The sequence below is a fragment of the Herpailurus yagouaroundi genome, unplaced genomic scaffold (assembly GCF_014898765.1).
Source record: "Herpailurus yagouaroundi ecotype Mexico unplaced genomic scaffold, PumYag 183, whole genome shotgun sequence".
Taxonomy (NCBI): Eukaryota; Metazoa; Chordata; class Mammalia; order Carnivora; family Felidae; genus Herpailurus; species Herpailurus yagouaroundi.
The window spans coordinates 1,037,737-1,058,452 of record NW_024412414.1 but is presented as its reverse complement, the minus strand read 5'-3'; the positions used below and the strand labels follow the sequence as shown (position 1 = coordinate 1,058,452).

General features: G+C 54.1%; 1 protein-coding gene across 4 annotated transcripts in view; it reads right to left on the bottom strand.

Annotated features, from left to right (window-relative positions):
- SLC6A6 (solute carrier family 6 member 6) overlaps positions 1-20,716 on the bottom strand; it is an 88,233-nt gene that overhangs the window by 43,774 nt on the left and 23,743 nt on the right. For 3 of the 4 annotated variants that reach the window (XM_040491880.1, XM_040491883.1, XM_040491881.1), the window contains exon 3: positions 435-677. In XM_040491880.1, coding sequence (XP_040347814.1) covers positions 435-663 — 229 coding nt within the window. In that variant the 5' untranslated portion in view covers positions 664-677. Of the gene's footprint in view, positions 1-434; positions 678-9,496; positions 9,500-11,702; positions 11,709-20,716 lie in introns of those variants that run through there. The other variant, XM_040491882.1, reaches the window with a different exon arrangement.

Below are 20,716 nucleotides of genomic sequence, written 5' to 3'. Positions count from 1 at the left end.
TCCCACATTGGGCTCCATGCTGACGGCACAGAGCCCGCTTGGGATTCTTTCTCTCTCTCTCTCTCTCGAAATAAATAAATAAACTTTAAGAAAAAAAAAGGAAAAGAAAAGGCAAAGCAAAGGCACGTAGATATGGGGGGATTTATGAAGGGGCCATGTGAATGCCTGAGGCCTGGGTCATATGGGTCTGGCCTCATCACCTCCCGAGAGAGAGATGGTAAAGGACTTACTTGAGGTTGCCCAGCAAGACCCTGACAGAATATCACCTGACTCCCAGTTGTGCTCATTTCTTGCCTCTGAGATGGGGTGGGAGGTAGCAGGCTGACCCAGGGGAGGTCCAGGCTGGGGGCCTGGGAAAGTGGGGCATGGAGAGAACCCCGTGGTCCGGCCCCACCCTCTCCTCCAATGCCACTCTGTGCCCAGTCCAGGCTTACCTCCACCATTTTTGTAGCAGAGGTACGGGAAACGCCAGACGTTGCCCAAGCCAACGAAGCCACCAGCCACAGAGAGCACAAAGTCGATCTTGCTGGACCACTTCTCCCTCTGAGGGGGCTTCCCCTCTGCCTCATCTTCAGGCCGCGTGCCTGGGCTCTTCCCCGGGGATGGTTTCAAGATGTCTTTGTGAAAGTCTTTCAAACACTGCAGTTTCTCCTTGGTGGCCATATCCTCCTTGATTTCTGTAGGGGACAAAACAGAAGACAACGTGTGCTCGGTAAGGGATGGCCTGTTTGTCTTCGGCACATGCTGTCCTTTCTCACCCATGAGCTGGCTCTGATCCACCCAGGCCAGCGGCAGGGGGCCTGACACACCCTGTCTATCCACTGCTCTGTCCTGAGTGATTTGGACCCCCTAGGTGATCAGGGACCTCAAGACTCAGGAACTGACAGGTTCCCCAGGCACCTGCTGATTGTCGTCCCCCAATGTCATGCCTCGTTCTGCACCCGGAGGCAGAGAAGCCACCCCAACGCTGGCATCATCTCCACAAAATAAGACACACGCCGGGCAAATCCAAGGTAACTTCCCGATAACAGCCTGCCTGCATTTGCTAGAAATGAACAGACACTGTCTCAAATTTCAGATTTGCCTAGAGAATGATGGCTCCCATTTCATTCAAGACCCAGCACAGTGCCTGGCCACAGGAGGTTCTCATTCCCAGCTTTGAAAAAGCAGATTCGAAAAAGAAAGAATGGCTAAACATAAATGAATACGGAATGGAGTTTCAAGCCGGAATGGACACGGTATTTGAAAAACGAGGTTTCCATCAAAGTATGGAAAACAGATGTTTATGAAACAGGTTTGCAGTTCATTAACCAGTCACATCTCTGCGGCACACTGTGGGGCTAACGGAAGAACAGGGGCTAATGTCCATTTGCCCATCCCTCTCTAGCCACTCTGGCTTGCTCTAACCCCTGCGCCATCCAGGCTCTCTTGCCCTCTGACTCCCTGTTGGGTTCAGCAATGGGAGACCCCAGATGAGGTCCAATCTCCAAGTCCCCAGAAGCTGTTCAGGATCACACTCAGCCCACCCCGGCTTCGAGCCCACTCTAGAGGAAGTCTGCCACCAGCCAGGAAAGAACATCTTTCTCTACTTCCCAGGTCCCTGAGCCCTACCCCCTGCTGCCAGCTTGGCTTTGAGGGAAGAGCACCGCGAGTCCCAGCCCAGGGTGAGAGGGTGCCTTTGAGGGTTTACCCCCACCCGGCGGATGGCCACGGAAGGCAGCTGAGCTGGGGGAGCCAGACTTAGGGGGCCTACCCACCCCTCCCCGAGCAGAATAAAAAGTGTGACCAACTCATAGCCAAACAGCCTGGGATCCAAATGGATGGCCAACATGGAAATAACCGAGAAAAGTCAAGATTTCTAGGTTTTCTTAAAACATGTGAAGGTCATCAGGCCTCTTTGGGTTCACATTCCTCAAGGGAACGATTGGCTGGACCAGATGTGGCCCGCTCACCCGAGCACACCCTGGCCCGCTTGCCACCTGGCTCACAGGACATCTCTAGTGGGGATCTGAGTCTGCCTTAGCAAAGTGCTTAGCACTACGTACCTGACAATGTCTTGCTCAAGCCCTTGCTTCCTTGTTAACCGTCTCCACCTTGACAAGAACACAGGCTCCATGGCGACAAAGACCTGCCTTATCTACTGCTGTGCCCAAAACCTGGAGTGCAGGAGGTCGCCAGGTAAGAACAGATGTGTAAATGGTCCCCAGAGTGGGGTCTTCACGCAGCTGTTGCCACGTCCCAGCTCTGATGCCAGCGAGTGTCTCCGCCTGGCATGGGTGGCGGTCTGGGCAGGGTGAGTTGGGGGCTGCCTGAGGACCTGGGGTGTGCACAGAGGATGCCCTGGCCTGGCCCCAGCAGACAGAACCAACAGGGGCCATGCTCTGAGGAGGAGAGGCACAAAAGCACAACAGAACCCCCATTTCCCCCACGCCTCCTTCCTCTCCCTGGCTCGGGGTGGGGGACCCCGATTGTTTCGCTATCTGGCCATGAGCAGACCAAGAAAAGGCTTCCTGGAGCCGCCGGGCGCTCGCTGAGCCCTTCCTCTGTCTCCTGGAGCGCAGACTGGTGGCGGCATCCGCACAGCCTTTCTTTGCCCTGCTCCCTCGGGGCGACGTGGGGGTTCGGCCAGGCGTATGGCTACTGTAAAAATAGCCCCAGCGGCCAGCATTGTTCTAGCATTAATTTGTGCAGCCCCCGATGGTTATCTGAGCAGCCCATTGTGGGCTGGCTGGATGGGAGCATAATTGGAGGATGTGGGACTCAAGTCCCTCCTAGTGAAGATGTTTTTCAGGGAATGACCCCTGAACCTCCTCACCAAGAGGGTCGGTTCCGCCCTTTCAGGCTCTCCTTGGATCTCGGGGCTACGAGGCACTTCACAAGGTCAGCCAGGCGGAGGGGGGAGGTGGCCAGCTTCTGTTCGCACAGGCAGCTGGGAACGGCGAAAGTTCTGCCCCAGTAGGACACTAGGAGCCGGGGCAGCTTCCCTGTGGCTACCCTGAGAGTCCTGGCTCTGCCCCCCAGGTCCCCAAACCCACTTGCCAGGCTGGCACTCAGAGGACCCTGCAGAAACGTGGGGGTGGGGGGCAGCAACAAGTTCCCTGAGACCCTCTGCTCCAGGCTCCTGTCTCCCATGAGGTGAGACCTCCAGCCCCTTCTCCCCTCAGGACCCCGTCTTCCCAGCACCCAGGACCCGTGGCTGAGCCAGGATGTGGGCGGGGCTTGAATGGGGCACAGCTGGGGCCTGTCACGTGTCTGGCACCATGGGGGTTTCCCGTCTCCCCATCCCAAAAGCACATCCAGGGACGTGTTCTTCTGTTACGTCACCTGTCTCACCCACGGCTGCCACGAATACAAGCCCACCTGCCCTTTAGGAACACACCAGCCGGTTGCCCTGCCTCTGGCTCCCTGCCGCCAGGCCACAGTCTGTGACCTCGTCCAAGACCTACTCATGCCCTGATGAGGCCAGGCCCAGGTGCAGGCATCCCACCTCCCGCTCAGGGGGCTCATTCCAAGCCCTTCTGTGGTGCCTGACCAGCCCCGTGCCTGTAAAAGCCCATTGCAGCAAGACCCTTGGCTTCCGCCTCCTGTACATTCCTGGCATCCACCCACATCTCTCCGTTGCCATGGCAACCGCGGTGCTCAGGGGCCCTGACAGCTCTTGCCTGGGCATCTGCAGCGGCCTCCTCCCAGGTCTCCCTGCTGCTACACTGTCCCAGCTCCCCAAACCGTTCTCAGCGCAGCTGCTGAGGGCAACGTATAGAGCACAGCAGACCAGAACATACTTCATTACTCCTAGGAGAAAACACAAACTCCTCACAACAGCCTAGGAGCCATCTCCCCATTCTCCCTTCTCCTTGAGACACTCTTTCGTTCATCCCACTCCTCAGCTGCAGGCTCCCTACACGGCCGCTTCAAGCCCTCTGGTGGCGACCTGACCCCTAGAGGAACTGGAGTATGAGCCCCGGCCTAGAAGCTGACAGCCGTTTCCTGGCTGGGTGTCCTCGGACAAGTTGCTCAACCTCTCCAGTCTTTCGTGGCCTCACCTGTAATGTGGGGATAATCACGCCCAGCTCATAGGGATATTGTGGAGACTCCACAGGGGAGGAGAGGAATGCATGGAAAGTACTTAGAACCGTAGTGGCAAGTAGCAAGTACTCCTTACACAGGAGCGGCTGTGTTACTGTTGTTACCGCCACAATTATTATTGGGGTCCACCTTGACCTTGGGGTATGCAAGGCCTTGGTTCTACTCAAGGGGAGATCGGCGAGACCCGGGGAGGCCAAGCGACACTCCTGAGGTCATACACCCGGTAGTGACAGTAACCGTAACGCGTGCGCCGAACTTTCAGCTCTGCCGCCAATCCCTCCCCCGGCCCAGCCCAATCTCAGACAACACCTTCCCTGGAATACTTCCATCCATCTCTGCAGACTCCTGGAGGCCCAGTAATTCCCACCTGTCACCCCACAACACCCTCCCCACAGTGCAGTGAGCACTTAGGAACAAGCCCCCTCCTAGGCATTCCAGCAGCCCGCTGGCTGCCAAAAGCTGTTTTCCTTGGCCCCAGGCCCAGGGCTATTTTGTAGCCGTGATACATAATTCCCCATTTTAAGAGCTTCCTCTTTGGTTATTACAGCTACAAGTGATTAGAATCGGCATTAGAATCAGCTCTGACACAGAGGCTCCAGGATTAAGGCTCCCTCCTTGCCCAGCTTAAATTCTCCTTGTCTCTGTTGCAGGGGTCAAGGCCAGAACTGGCTGTGCCTGAAGACCGACTTACAGATCACCCTGTCAGCTCTGGCATGCCCACGGACAGATTCGACCTGGTGCCAGCGATGCCGTGGATTTATCAGATGTTCCTTTGCTTCTCCCCCATTTAAACCCACTAGAATTTTGGTACTTACGCTTTGTGCTGAGCTGTCAGTAACTAGTGGTCTATTTACTCCTCAAACAGCCTTACTGTGGAAGGGAAGGGATTTCTAGTCCTGTTTTACCCATGAAGGAAGTTGAAGCTCCCGTGAGAGAGTGAGTGGCCTGCTTGGGGCTATGCGCACAGAAGCCGGAAGGCAGAATTCCCACCTCCACCTGCCCAATGCCCGAGGCACTGGAGCAAAGCTTAGAAGGAGGAGACCTCTGCCCTGTTTGCAGATGAAGATGCTGAGGCCAGAGGAAAAAGGCCAGAGGTATAGCAGGACACAGTGGGGACTGGGTGTCCTGCCCACCTCCCACGCCCTCCCAACCCCTCTGGCCCCAGGTGCCCAAGTGCCGGCCAGATGGACCTGGAATCAAGCTGCAGACACCGTGGTGGCTGCCTTCCCCAGCACCTGCCGCTTCAGTCCAAGGCTGTGGGGGAGAGCAAGCCCTTGCCCAGCAGAACTTGAAACGTTTCCCATAACAAAAAAAAAAAAAAAAAAAAAAAAAAAAAAAAAAAAAAAATCCCACAAGGCTCTCTGGAACAGAACGAGGACTTCAATCTCTCATTGTCACTGACTTAACCAATCAGTGAGGTTCTATCAGGTTTTCAAAATAAGAGGGCAGGTAGGTACACTTTGCTGTTTCCTCTTTAGAAGCCCTTCCAACCACTCAGAGGCACACAGTCAGCCCCTGAGATCCATCTCTGGACAGTGAGTGTTTCTCAGCAAGCCTCTGGGGGTGAGGCAAGCAGCACCTAGAATCCCAGAAGAGACCCCCTCTTAGAGGTAGAAAAATAGCAACGTCCTGTTGGGCTCACTGTGGAATTAAGCATTCTGGGGTAAGGCTTTATCCTCTCCTCCCGTTCCCCTGTCCACTCCAGAGCCAGGGTTCTGGGCTCACTGAGGCTACGATCCAGCTGCGTGACCTAGAGCAGGTAACAACCTCTCTGTGCCTCATTGGCTATAAGAACTCCCCTCCTAGGGATTAAGTAGGACGATGCCTGTAAAATGTTCAGCACAGGGTCTCTTACATGCTAAGTGATTAATAAATATTAGCTATTACTGAAGAAAACAGCTGACCACACTGGAATTTTATTAATACTGTGTGGCAGGCATCATATCCTGAGTGTTTTGAAAAGAAGAAAAAAGCAAGCTGCATTTATGAAGCATTGACTACACACACGTTTATTTAGCAGTGTGCTAAGTGCTTTGCAAGCATTTTCTCAGTTAACCCCCTCTATGGGAGCCATTTTGCTGACGAGGCCCGGAGAGGTGAAGTCACCCATCCAGAATCACACGGCAAGTAAAATGGCCGCGGAGGCTTCAAACGGCTCACAGGTCTGCTTTAGCCTCTGTCCCATGTTCTCAAGCACTTGGGACATCTGGGATCACCTGCAAGGTGACCGAGTGAAATCAGGCCTGGTGCCTTTAAGTCCACTCCAAGCCGCTGGACTGGACACATCAGGGTAGTATGGGAGGGCCAACAGGGAAGCAAGGAGCCACAGGACACAGATGGGGCAGGGCCCGGGGACCTGGGGAGCAGTCACTGCCCAGGGCCACAGGGAAGGGCTGGACAGGCTCATGAAGTGGCATTGACAGCCAGGACACACGGCACCCTGGACCAGAGCCTTCCTCCAGCAGGCAGGGAGAGCCTCCCAGACTTCTCTGATAAGTCTGAAGGGGCTCCTTCAAAGCACTGTGTCCACAGATTCCAGGCAAAGGACAGGTTCAGTGAGTAGCAGGGCTGGGATCAATTAGTAATGTCTGCCACGGCCATGCTCCTTAGGTACCCTCCTGACCCTAGGAAGCATTTGAAACCTAAGCACAAAAAACAAAAAACAAAAACCAGGGCACCTGGGTGGCTCAGTCGGTTAAGCGTCTGACTCTCGGTTTCAATTCGAGTCATAGTCTCACAGTTCATGGGATCGAGCCCTGGGTCAGACTCTGAGCTGACAGCACAGACCCTGCTTGGGATTCTCTCTCTCCTTCTCTCCCTCTGCCCTCCCTTGCTCTCTCTCTTCTCTCCCTCTCTAAATAAATAAATAAACATTTTTTAAGAAAATTCAGCACCCCAAACCAACCAAACAAACAAAAACAAAAACACGAGGTGTGTCAAGAGTGCTATTTAACCCAAGACCTTAAGGGTAGCTATTTTTGAAAAGAAAGTAAAGTTACTCAGAGAAAGACTTTTGTTTTTGTTTTTCAGGAAAAGGTGCACCTTTAAAAGATGTAATCATTTGATTAAATCACGTGGTCTGCATCCTTCTGTCTTGTTTATCTGTCTGTATCTCAGGATAACTCATGTGACAATCTCAACAGCCTACAAGGACCTGGCCGCGAAAGACAGAGTTTGGTGGGGAGGCAGGGAGGCTTCGGGGAGGAGTAGGGCTTGCGGCAAACCGGATGGGCTGCTCTCCTCAGCTCCAGCTGCTGCATATACATTTTCTAATTTCTAAAACATGCCACGGCCCAAATACAAATATGGTTTGCCTTCTTTGCTTACGCCATTACCCCAGGTCACCTGAGGTGGCCACAGCAAAGGGCAGGGCAGGGGGCAGGCTTGCCTGGAGATGCTGACCAGCCCGGCCTCACCGGCCCAACGGCTCCCCCGGTGAGGTCATCCAGGAAGTCTGGCATTGTTTTGCCCGGAACAAAGCTGAACAATGAGCGACCGCATTCTGGTCCTAGTGAAAGTGAATTCCGTTTGGGGAATTGTTTTTAGCATGACATCTCTGGGGACAGGGCTTGTTAATAATCTACCTGGGGTTCATTGTCTGCGGGCAAGTTCTCCCCTTCCCTGGTCGAGCTGGAAACCCCCCACCCCACAAAAGCTCAGGTCCACCCTCAGAGACCCCTCATTTCCATTGAGAGCACCTTGCCTGGCTCATTATTAGCCCTCAACCTACGTTAAGTGTCTACCTCTCCCCGAGCTTCACAGAGGCTCCCCTTTCACAGATCAGGATGCTGAAGCTTAGGGAAGGGGAAGGTCAGGCCCAGGTCACACAGTCATGAGGCAGTAGGTTAGGATTTGACCCCAGATCCTGACTCCACACCACCCAGAGACGAGGTGACCTCTGGACAGGGACCTACCAGAACAAGTCATACCTCTGGCTCTGTGATTTGCAGAGGAAAAAGTGGGTGAGAGGGAACAGGTTTTACAGAGAACCGGCCTCTGGGACAACACTGGTGGCAGGCAGGATGTGGGCCCAATGCACAGCCACCTTGTCCTCTTCTCCTCAAAAAATGTTTACAGGTGAGAGGTCCGGGGACCGGGTCCAAATATTTTTCTTATCTCCTTAGAGGTGGCAAGCACTGACCCAAAGCCTAGAGAACCACAGGCGGTCAACAGAGAAGAACAAAAAAGAAGGCATGCAAGCTGCATGGGAGTGAGGGGGAGGGTACTAGGTGGGGGGGAGGCAGGAGGCCGGGCCAAGGGAGGGGCCGAGGGGTGGGGGCAGGATGGCCGGCGCAGCCCCCAGGCACCAGCCAAGCAGGCCACTGAGTCAGGGGAAAGGGCAGTGGACCAGGGGCCAAAAGGCTGGGTCTGGTTCTAGTTCCACTGGGTCATGTAGGCCAAGTACTGCCCCTCTGCATCTCAGAAGTCCAGGGACAAAACAGAGCAAGGGTAACCCCGGCAGGCAGTGACTGCTGAGTAAGCACTTCCTGAGAACCTACCGTACTGGGTGCCAGGCACTGCTCTAGGAACTGGGGGCATGGAGGTGAGCCCTGAGGAGCTGACGTTCCAGAAGGGGAGATCAATATTTACAACCAGGACCAGCATGTAGAAGACAGCCAAGCAGAATGAGGTGTAAGGGACAGGGACACAGGAGTCAGTGAGGCCCCTCCGAGGAGGTAAGGTTTCGTAACGGCAGACGCTCACTGAGCTTTCAGAGACCTTTCAGGGACCTGTCAGGGACCTTCCAGGCACGGCCCAGAGAAGCGACGTCACTTGCCTAAAGGCACACAGCTGGGATCTGAACCCAGGCAATGGGTTTTGGGGTCCATGCTTTCAACTACACCAAAACTGAGGTCTGCATGGCAAACATCTGGGGAAATGGTGTTCTCAGAGCAGGGAATGGCGTGCTCCAAAGAGGGCCACACAGGGCATGGTAAAGGAAAAGAGAGAAGGCCAGTGTGAGACAGAGAACAAAGGGGAACAGGGGATAGGGTGACCTAGAGACGAGGCCATGTCCGGAGGCCAGGATTAAAAGCTGGGTTTATCCAGAGGCTGGTGGCAGCCCCTGGAGAATTTTGTGCTCAGTGGGGGCTCAACCGTGTGGCTCCACAGCCCCTGCTTGTCCCTGACTGCCTGACCAACCCCTCCTTTCCACTCTGGGAGGGGATTCAAGGGCTCATGCTGGGCTTTTCTCTGTAAGCTACTACGAGTGGGGGCCTTTAGAACCTGGGTCCTTTATCCCTGACACCCCGGAGCCACCCGGCCAGCCCCCTCATCCTGTGCCAAATACCTGCAGGACTGGCTGAAGACGACTGCTGTTCTTTATGAAGAGGGATCACCCAAGGATGGGTGGCCAGAACTCCTTCCCCTTGGCCAAGGGTCACAACACCAGTGCCACAGAGAAGACAACGTTCTTGTGAGTTGAGTCCGGACCTCAACAAGGGTGAAGCCCATGGGTTTGGGAAGAAGAGGGTCAGCCTCTGATGCTATATAATCTGAGACAAGTGACTAACCCCTGCCAAGCAGGCCCTTACCTGGGGCAGTGGGGCGGAAAAGCCCCAAATGTCCCATGCTAACTGAGCACCTACTTACACTGCTGGCCCAGGGCCACTGCAGGGGGATACGAGGTCACCTCCCTGCCCTCAAGGTGCTAATGTCCAGAGACGGAGGGGAGGGACTCGTTTTGTCAAAGTAACACAAACATTATTCTGCAAGGAGGACAGGAGTCGTGCATCTGGTCAAGGGTGAATGAGAGGAGCTTCAAGGAGCAGGTGCCTGGGACACCCTCCGGGTTGGGCCCCACACAGCCTGGCTGGACCTGGACTCCTGGGGAAAGGTGAGTATCCGGGAACAGTCCAGTCTCACGGATTCTGTCGCAGCGGGCTCAGACCCCAAATGCCACTTAGGTTGATTTTGAGCATACACTGCCAGAACTAAAGCTTAGCTAAAGGAGAGAAAGCAGGGAGACAGAGGAGGGCCGCCATGGCGTCTAACGGGGGCGCTCAGGGGCCTGTTTTGGTGCACAGGGCAGTGAGTCAGCAGGCAACGGTCTCCTGGCACTGACTCACCAGCCACAGCCTGTCACTCTCCCGTCAGCTTCCCCACCACCCCAGCCCTCAGCCTGGTTTTGCCGGAAGTGGGGGTGGGGTAGGGTCTACCATGATCCTGAGGCAGGCTCTGTAGAACCCAGGATTATTTCTGGAGGCCACAAAAAAAGAGACATGAGAAACAAGAAAAGCGCAGTTTCCATTTCCGCAAACTTCCCCTTTAAAGCTATAAGAACCCCAAAGCTGCCCTCCTCTCACTGCTTGTGGAAAGCAAACAGGGCTACCCCTCCCTAGCTCTATAGAAACTGGAGAGCGACAGGATCTCAGCGACAAGGCTAGCTAGCTAAGGGCATGTCTGTGGCCCAACACCCACTCAGAGCCAGCCACCTCCAACTCCCTCACCCGGGCTCGGCCGGCAGTCACATCTCCATGGAAACAGTCAAAGAACCCTCTGCGGAACAGCCTTGGGAAGTCACCTCTCTAAGCCTCAGTGTTATCGTCTGTAAGATGGGCATAATATCCCATCTACAGTGTGTGAAGACTCCTAGCTCAGTAAATGTTTGTAAACAAGGTCCCTGTTCCTCTTTTAAACACGTCTCTACTCAATGAGGAAGGACCTTCTTCCTTCCTAGCTGCACCCAAACCTCACCCTCACTTAGAAATTTAGCTCAAGGAGGGTTTGGTGCCCGGGGAACGAAGCAGCTTGAGATTTAGCAAGACAGAGGTGGCGATCAGCTAGCAATGTCTGCTGCCAGTGCCCCGGTGCCTGTGCCGTCTCGGAGCAAAGGGACTTGCTGCCTGGAATTTTCTCCGTTTATCTGGAAGTCAACTTCCGGTTGGCCTCCACCACCCACAGCCCACCTGAGATCCCCAGGGGCTCCTGAACCACACACATCTTAGGCTTTCTCACACCTCCATGCCTTGTCTCATTCTGTTCCCCTGGCCTGGCACGCTGTTCCCCAAGTATGGTACAAGCAAGCCTCAGATGATCCCTTGGGACAATGGCCCTCCAATGCCTCCCTTGGGCTCCGTGGGCCACACCACCTCTGTTCCCATGCTTACCAGCCCATATCAAAATTGTCTGCTTACCCAGGGCCAGCTTCCTGACACCCAGTATGAGGCCCGGCACTATAAATATTTGTCGGATGGAACCTTTAGGGCTCACAACTCTGGGGACACTCAGCATAGGAGCAAATATCTTCTTCATTGTAGCTATGTGTAGCAGGGCAGGGGCGGGGGGGTCCTCAACTAGGGTGAGAGAGCAAACAATAGCAGATGTTTAGGACACAGGCAGGGCTGTTGACAGAGGAAGAATGGGCCATACACAGCCTCTGCTAGACAGAGGGGGTGTGTTCCCGACATATGAGCACAATTCCCCCGCAAGTGGTCAAACCCCTGCAGAGCTTTGCCCTCTTTTGATAGATGAGCCCGAAATCTTCAGGAAATCAATTTTCGTTAAACAACGTGTTCTCTGAGCATCTTCCAAAAAGGGACTCTGAAGTGAATTCTCCTTGGTTTCCTAAAGGTTCGCCGGGTACTAGAGGATCCCAGTGGATCCTGCACGAAAACTGGGAGGCTCCAAATGGGGCCTTAGAGTAGTGGCACATGCGCGTGCAAGCCCACTTTTGGGATGAGCAAACCGAGGCCCCAGACACACAGCAGATCAACAGGAGCCACCAGCCTCTTTCACAGATGCGCCATCAGAGCTCAGGGGACCTCGTTTCAAAGGAGAAAGTGAGGCCAGAAGGAGGTGGGATTATCCCAGCCCACTCTTATTCCAAACCCACGTGGACCGCCTCAGATCTAATTCCGTCAGGTTGGCGGCTGTTGGCACAGCAGCCGTGGCAACTTCCAGGGCTCCAAGGTGGTGCCTAAAGCAGCCAGCATTCGGCTAGAGGAAAAGCTCAGCATTAAAATCCATACCAGGGATGGGGGGGCGGGGCTCAAGGGAGGATGCACATTTCTCAATTATGCATACCGTCTCCCAGGGCAACCCCCAGGCACCCTCTAACCTTCTCAACCTTTCGTGCCCCCAGCGCTGTTCACCGAGAGCACCGTGTAGGGGATGTGGCGCTGCCTCCTCACGGCCAGCCACCCATGCAGTGACACAAAATGAGGCCACCTCATCCACTGGAAACTCCCTAGAGGCGTGCCCACTAGCTCAGCCAAGCCTGTTGCCAACCATGCAACAGCAACCCCCACTGCCCACCATGTCGCCCTCAGCTCAAGAACTATCACTGGTGGCTCCCGGCTGCTTGGAGAATAATCACTGTATTTCCCCATCAGGAACCCAAAGCTCCTTACACTTGACATTGCCCTTGTCCCCAGTCCCCACCTTATCTCTCCTCTGGTCCTGCCTGAGTCCCAGGACCTCCTTGTTTTCTCCATCATTATCCCATTCAATCCTGCACTTTGAGAGCCCGTGAGTTCTCTTATGTTTAGGTAGATCCCACCCACCCTGAAGACCTGGCCCGAGAGTCACCTCCTCCAGGAAGCCCTTCCTGTCCACCCCACTCTTTCCCCTCGCCTCCTCTGACTTGTGTCACCACACCATGCACCTGGTTCTGGGCTCTTGCTCAGACTGTGACACCCTAGACAGAGTTCAAAGTTCTCCTTGGGAAAGCTCAGTTTCTTCATCTGTAAAGCAGGCCCCCTAATCTGTAAAACCGTCCCGTGCTGAAGTCTCTGGGCCCCTGAGCAGAGTTGCTAGAAGATCCCAGGTGCCTGAACCTCAGCACGGCCTGGGGCTCTGACTGAAAATGCAGATGCCTGGCCCCTCCCCAGACCTCCTAACTGAATCTTCAAGGATATTAGACCAACCCCCCCGAGTGAATAGTAGAACCGGGTGAGGTTAGGCATAGTGGGTGCTAACAAACTGGGAGGTGCTGGTAACATGTAAAACAAAATCAACCAATGAAAGAGACTATTACTGGCTGATGAAACTGCATGCGAGTGTGCATAGCTGTGCACACGTGTGTGCCCATGGACTGTCGGTCTCCCCTGCCAGACTATGAGCATCTGGGGTCCGGGCCTGGCTGGCTTTCATGTCTGCCAGCCCCAGTTGAGTCCAGGGACTACCCTGTAACCATGTGCCCAGACATGGTTTGCCATGATAGTTTGCCAGAGGCTCTCCTACTCCCTTTTGCCACTGCTCCTTACAGTACTCCCAGGGGACGGGCACTTCTGTCCCCATTTTACAGATAAGAAAACTGAAGCTCAGAGATGAAACATGGTGGAGCCAAGGTTACCCAGTGAGCAAGTGACAGAATTTGAACCCAGGACAAGGCAATACTCCCTCTACTGGCTTCTTAAGTTAAAAGGCGTTTGAGAAATAAAGGTTGGGGCTGGCAGGTGGATTATCTGGGGCTCCTGGGGCAGGGAGCTGGTGGAGTAGGGGTCCTGGAGGGACAAGCACCCAGGGGGCAAAATCCAGCAGAGCAGGCCTCAGTCAGCATCTCCAAAGAGACGCAGAGTGTAGGGCACATCACCTGAGACCTGGGAACCCCTCCCCGCACCTGTCACCCTGGCACAGGGGGTCACTTTTTCCCTAAAGTGTAGGCAACGGGTGGGGCCTTTCCAACAGGAGAAGCACCTGTCCCTAACATGCCAGCTCTCCAAACCCAAGGAACAACCGCAGGCAAGGACCCAGGAGACCCTGGTGAGGCCCTGGCTGGGCCAGTGGCCACTGCTTGACCAAGGCAAGACCTGCCCCTCTCTGGGCTGTGGTTTCTACCAGGTGACCAGCAGACCCTGACAGCTTGCAAGGGCGGTATCCCAACCATCCGTCCCACGCACAGGTGCACACACACACACACACACAGACACACACACAGCCACCTCTCCTTCTGCAAAGGCAACCTGTCCACCAGAAGAAAATACACACCACAGATACACCTGTCAGCACCCCAGTTTCCTCAAATGTAGAATGAGGACAGTAATAGTACCTACCTCTTCGGGTTGCTGAGAGATTAAATGAGCTAATATGTACAGATGACTCTGCCAGAACAAAACATGAGCTATCAGGACAATGACCAAATGCAGGCATATTCTTCCTGAGACCAGTGACAGCCTGGACTCACAGCCAAGGTCCTGCTGGGCACGTCCTGTGTGCCAGGTCTGCTGGACACCTGACAGATCACCTCGCAGAGCCAGGACCAGGGTTCAAAGGCAGGCCGGCCAGTTCTGAGATGCGGGGCATCACCCTAACGCCCCTGCCTCCTCTTCCATTCCTCTTCCACAGTGGGGGGGAACCAGTGTCCCTGGGGGACACTCTCAGTACACTGGCTGACTAGGACGATGTAGGTCCTGTGGGCTGGTGGCTCCCTGGGGATCTGAGCACAGATGCGGAAACCTGTCACCTCCTGTCCCTAGCCTCGGAGTAGGGTCGGGAGAGCAGCTCAGGCAGCTGCCCACAGACAGGCAGAAGATGCCCATAGGAGCCGGCGGCCAGGCCAGCACACGAGGTGGTGTCGGTACCCCTCTGGCCCACGGGCGGCGGGGGACGTGGAAGTTACAGGGCCTGGGGCCCGACCTTGAGAGCAGACGAAACGTGTGCGGCAGGCGCTGCCGGGGAAATGGGCTGCAGAGCGGACCCAACAGCCCATGGCGGAAATGCAGACCAGCTACTGGAGCAGAGTGGCCAGGCAGCCTCCCTCCTTCCTGGTAGGCACAGCTGCGGACCTTGGGCTGCAGCTACAGAAATCAGATTCCACAACCCCCTCAACTGCCAGGGGCCTCAAAACCCCAAAGGTCCTCGCTAGAAATCCCTGGGTACCTGAGACCCCTTAAGTGGCCATCAACAAATGACAGATCAGCCCCGGACGCCAATGCCCAGTTTACAGAGGAGACTGAGGCTTGAAAAGGGAAGGGGGCTTTCCAGGAAGCTCCAAGGCTCTGCTGTGGGACCCTGGGCAGCCCTACTGGGTCTGTTTCCTCATCTGTAAAAGGTGACCAATAATGGCATCATCCTCTCAGGGCAGAGGGGTGATCACGTGAGCTGATGCAGGTAAATCACTAAGTACGGGGCCAGGTGCCCAGATAGGTGCATATTAAGATGTTGTGCGTGAGGGCAAACATTATTCATGCTGGAGCGAATCTTAGGCAACTGCCTGCTAGTAAGAAGGCAAGACCACAGCAATTATGGCAAAAAGTTTGCCAGCCCAAGAAGGATGGGCCACTCCAGTCTTCAACCCCAATTGTTTTTTTGAATGTGTACTAGTTCATGAAATTCAATACCATCATCTGGTCTAATATGCCCGTTTTACAGGTGGGGAAATTGAGGCCTAGGCATAAGAGCTTTGGTCTCTAGTGTTTCAACTCAGGTTCTAGGCCTCTGGTTGCCTTACCCGCTCCTACTATTTGGAAGCCTAGGACCAGCTTATTTGGGGAGCTCTTACCCAGACCCAGGACATGCACAAATCCCACAAAGGTCTTTGACTCCAAGAGAAGGCCCTGCCTGTTTACCCGGCAATCTACTTCCCGTCAGTCCAGGGGCCAAGAGGCTCCTGCAGGCATTGATTCTTGTTCTCACCAGGCCCCCTGAAGGACCACTCAGGTCAGAGCATCTGCTCCCTCTCCTGGGTGGACTCCCTGGACACCGTTTCCTAGGTAACTGCAGCTGTTGGGGACCTCACAGGCTTGAATCACAGAAGGCAGCTCAGGAAGGTTCTGTAAGGGGACAGAGGCCCTGTAAGCAGACAGGAACACAGGTGGACTTCCCCCAGACACTGGGAAACCGGGCTTCTCATGAAGCCTGAGAGAGTATAAAAGATGCCCAGCACGCTGGCTATAGACCTCAGAAAATCTGCTGAGGTCACAATGCCCCTTCCAACACAGCCCAGGTACCCAGAGACTGCATACTCCAGAAAAATGCCACCGATTGGGAATGTCCCTAGCAGAATTAAAGCCAGAGGAGGGTCCTTTGTCATAGAACTTACTGTCTCTCTACATCAGTGCCTGGGAAGCCCTGGGCTCTCACGGCTCAGTGGGTGCATTTTCACAGGTCATTTCAGGCCCTGAAATGCACATCCCTGCTCTTCTCGATCCTCAAATACTTCCTCCAGGAAGCCTTCCCTGACCATCCCCGGTCCATCTCGGGGCAGAACAGATTGCTCAGCTGTAATCCTAGTTTCTTCCTCCCACAGTCAGAGGATGCTCTAGGACAGAGGGTGGGCCTCCTCCCTAGAGGCAGCCAATGAGGACCCGGGTGTATCATTGCCATGGCAACCTATTGTTCGAATTCCAGCTGTTCTTACGTCCTGGAAACAAAAAATAGTTGTAGCTGGCACTATGTTGGGCATTTGATATAATTCTAGCTGCTAGTAATTTTTCAGTTTCTACTTTAAGTTTTGTTTAAGTTTATTTATATTTGAGAGGGAGAGAGAGACAGAGAGACAGAGAGACAGAGAGACAGAGAGAACACCAGGAAGGGGCAGAGAGAGAGGCAGGCTCAGCACTGCCACTGTGGAGCCCAATTCAGGGCTCGAACTCACGAACTGTGAGATCATGACCTGAGCTGAAGTCGGACGCTTAACTGACTGAGCCACGAGGTGCCCCAAGTTGGTTAGTAACTTTTTAATCATGTTAAATATTTTTATTTGCTTAGATCACTTCTCACTGATTATTGCTGCTTGCTTTCCTCCTATAATCAATGCAAAGGTAGTAAGACTTCATAACATTTTCAGAGACTCTCACAGAACAAGAAGCACACTCTAAACGCCTGAAAAGTATGGAAAATCCTCCAACTGCACACCAGTTCCAGAACTCCCTGGGTTGAGTGACCCTGCATATGCCCAGCTCAGCGCCTGGCACTGGGGGGGCAGTACTTTTACCCAGTCCTTACCAACCACCCTATGAGATGAGGAATCTCACCCCATCTGAGGCTCAGAGAGGCACAGGCACTTCCAGAATCCTGGGTCCTCAACCGCTGGGCCCTGGGGCATCTCCTGACTAGGACCTTTGACACCAGCAAGTCCCCCTCTGCACCTGACACCAGAGGAAACTGAGGCCAGCAGGAGGTGGGGATGTCATTCTGCAAATGAACCAGCTAGGATTAGGATCCGGGTCTCCCGAGGGGGCCCCTATCACGGGTACTGGGCCAGTCTCAATTCCAAAAGTGCAGTAACAGGGGCGCCTGGGTGGCTTAGGCAGTTGAGCGTTTGACTCTTGATTTCAGCTCAGGTCATGATCTCACAGTTCTTGAGTTTGAGCCCCGCGTCGGGCTCCATGCTGACAGGCGCAGAGCCTGCTTGTGATTCTCTCTCTTCCCCTCTCCCTGCCCCTGCCCTGCTCTCCCTCTCTCTCCCAATCTCTCTCTCTCTCTCTGAATAAACAAATACATTTTTTAAAAATGGCAGTAACAAAAACATCCACATCGCTGAGGCTTTGTGCTAAATGCTTCACAAGGACCTTCCCATTTAATTATGTATACATGCTGGGATGACTAAATACTGGCCCCCTCGGGCCAGGAAGAACTGTTAACCATTTCAATTCATACTACCTAGAGCAATTAGGTAGCTAAAACCTGCGGGTGTGGCTAATAATAAGTGGATGGAGGAAAAGGACGGAGTCCAAAGAGCATCATCCCTGCCCCCACCTCCTCTGAGCTCCTCTCACCCTGACCCTCCTGCAGTGTCCCATCCCCTGCAGCAGCCCAGGACTTAAGCAGCTTATTCACCCTTTAGATGGCCTGGCCGATCAGAAAAAGTCTCCTTTTACTCCTTGGGGACAAGGATAGCTGAGATTTAGGCCACAACTATAAATAGTCAAGAAATCCGTCCTTTTTAATTGACTCATCTATTTATTTGGTCAATCGGTTCCTGCTGACCCCCAGATGGCTGAGTTCTACATAATTCCACCCTCGTGCTGTCTGTGGAGAGGAGGGACCCCCCTGGCCTCTCTAGCTTTGTTCTCTGAATTCCCCAACAGGCACTGCCCGCCGCAAGACCCTGTTCCCCACATACGCTCTGCCTAGTTCCACTTTTGCCTGTGCTGCGTCACCTTAAAAGATTTTAGTTGGAACCTAAGTCTGTTACTTGTCAGCTGTAAGCGGTGACCTCAGGAATGTCACTTCCTCTTGGGGCCTCAATTGCACCATCTGTAAAATGGGCCGTCTGGAATTACACAACGGAAGGTAGGAGGAAGTGCCTCTATGCACGATTGGATTTGCTCTCAGGAGAAACGGCCTGCCCCAGGATGTGGAAGACCAGCCACCTTTCACTTCAAGCTGTTCATCAGTAACACGGACTCCGCCCCTCCTTAGCACCCTGCAACTAAGTGCAGGGAGAGGCAGCAACAAGCCGCAGGGGCCAAAACCAAACAAACAGCTCCTCGTCCAGTGTTCTGTGTCAAATGGGCAGCCGAGTCTGCTCACCGCCAACCCTTCCCAAGGCATTTCGCGTGCTCCCCAAACCACGTGAGTCGTCAAAACTAGGTTAGACATCTCGTTAGAGTGGGTTTCCTCTTGGGACCTCTGGCAGCGCCCGCAATCCTCCCGCAGCCCTGTTTGGGCGAGGGCTGGGCTGGGCTGTTTGTTTTCCTGAGCAGAAGCCAGTGGTCAAAACAACTGCATAGTCGCTACCTTTGAGGGGGCACCTGGCAGCAGTACGTAAGGACTTCTGGTCCCAGGCTGGCTCCCCAAAGTGAATCAAGCCAACCACTCGGCGGGGCATTCAGGGTCACCGGCCGAGACCTCCCATCCAGCTCCTCTCCCCTGCCCTCTGCCCCAGAGCGAGACACCGCAGCCAAGCCCCAGGCAAGCCCAGCTACTTGCAGCATCTGGAGAGGCTTCCGGCTTTCCCTTTTCAGGGCCGGTGATGCCTTTCCTGTCTAGCGCCTGCCTGGCATGCTTTTGTCATTGGAGGCCTCTGGGCAAGTTTTTTGAACTCTGTTGCCCAAAGCATCTTCCAGAGACCCCACCAACCACAGCCAACTTGTGTCCTCACTGGCCTGGTGGTTCCCAGGCTGGGCAGAGTGAGGCTCGGCTCTGGGTCTCCAGGGCACAGCCAGGGCCCGCACTGCGGGAGAAGTCCAGAAGTCTCTTGATGACTGAACGAACAGACTTTCAATTCTCGGGTTTCAGATGCTTACAGGTTTTCCCCAAACTTCCCCTGACATCAAAGATTCTTGTCTGGGCCTTTCCCTCACTCAGTTGGGCTGGAAGGGGTTTGAAAATATATGAATTTCTCAAATGGACCATAAATGTCAAAAGGAAAACACAAGGTCTGCCCCGCCGTGACCTCACGGAGTTGGGAGCTACCGTTATCTACGTGAGATGATGCAGGGCAACAGAGCCTGTGATGATCACTTCCCAGCGTGTTCCATGAAACCATCATGCCACAGGCCTGGCATGATGTATGCCAACTGTCCCTCGGTAAGACACAAGGAGAAAGCTCACACTCAATTTTCATGTAATTTATAGGTTCACACGTATCTCACTAGATTGTAAGATTCTAAAAAATGGACGCTGTGTCTTTATATTTGTGTCACTAGCTCCGTCACATAGCTTATGGATATGAAATACAATCAATTTGTTTAATGTTTATTTTTAAGAGAGAGAGGGAGGGAGCACAAGTAGGGGAAGAATAGAGAAGGCGGGGGTGGGGGGGGGCCCCCCCCCCACAGAGGATCTGAAGTGGGTTCTGTGCAGACAGCAGAGAGCCCGATGCAGGGCTGGAACTCACAAACCACGAGATCGTGACCTGAGCCGAAGTCAGACGCTTAACCAACTGAGCCTCTCAGGTGCCCCATAAAATTAATTTTTTTTTTTTAATTTTTTTTTCAACGTTTATTTATTTTTGGGACAGAGAGAGACAGAGCATGAACGGGGGAGGGGCAGAGAGAGAGGGAGACACAGAATCGGAAACAGGCTCCAGGCTCCGAGCCATCAGCCCAGAGCCCCACGCGGGGCTCGAACTCACAGACCGCGAGATCGTGACCTGGCTGAAGTCGGACGCTTAACCGGCTGCGCCACCCAGGCGCCCCTAAAATTAATTTTTTAAGGAAGTTGGGGGTGGCCTTTCTCCCCAGAAGCACGCCGCATGCCCAGTCTGCAGCCACAAAGCTTTCAGGCCCGGCCACGTGGGGATCAGCTGGGATCCCAGACGAGGCCAGAGATGTATGGGAGTCAGTACCTAGAAGCCGCCTCGGCCCCAGGGGCCTTCCAGAACTGCAGCTTTTCTAGTTTTGTTTCTTTTCGGATGAGACATTCCTGGGTGTCTGGACTATTTAATGTGACTAAGTCACCCCTGAAAGCACTTCAATACGACCATTTAAAATTAATAACACACATTCATAAGACCTATTTGCATCAAGCTTTTCGATATACCAAACTACTTTCTCCTTGTCACCAGTTAGCCTGGTGGGCACACGGTCCCCTTTTCCAGGTGGGGCAACTGAAGCCCTGGCAGGTGGGACTGGCCAGAGGTCACACGGCCAGGAAGCTGCAGACCAGGGCCAAAAGGGTGGTTACGGGAGGAGTGCAGGCACTAGGTCTCAAGGTGCCGTGTGACCTTGGGCACGTCGGTGCACTTCTCTGAGCCTCAGAAGGCTCATCACAAGGACGGACGGACAGGAGGGTGGAGGCA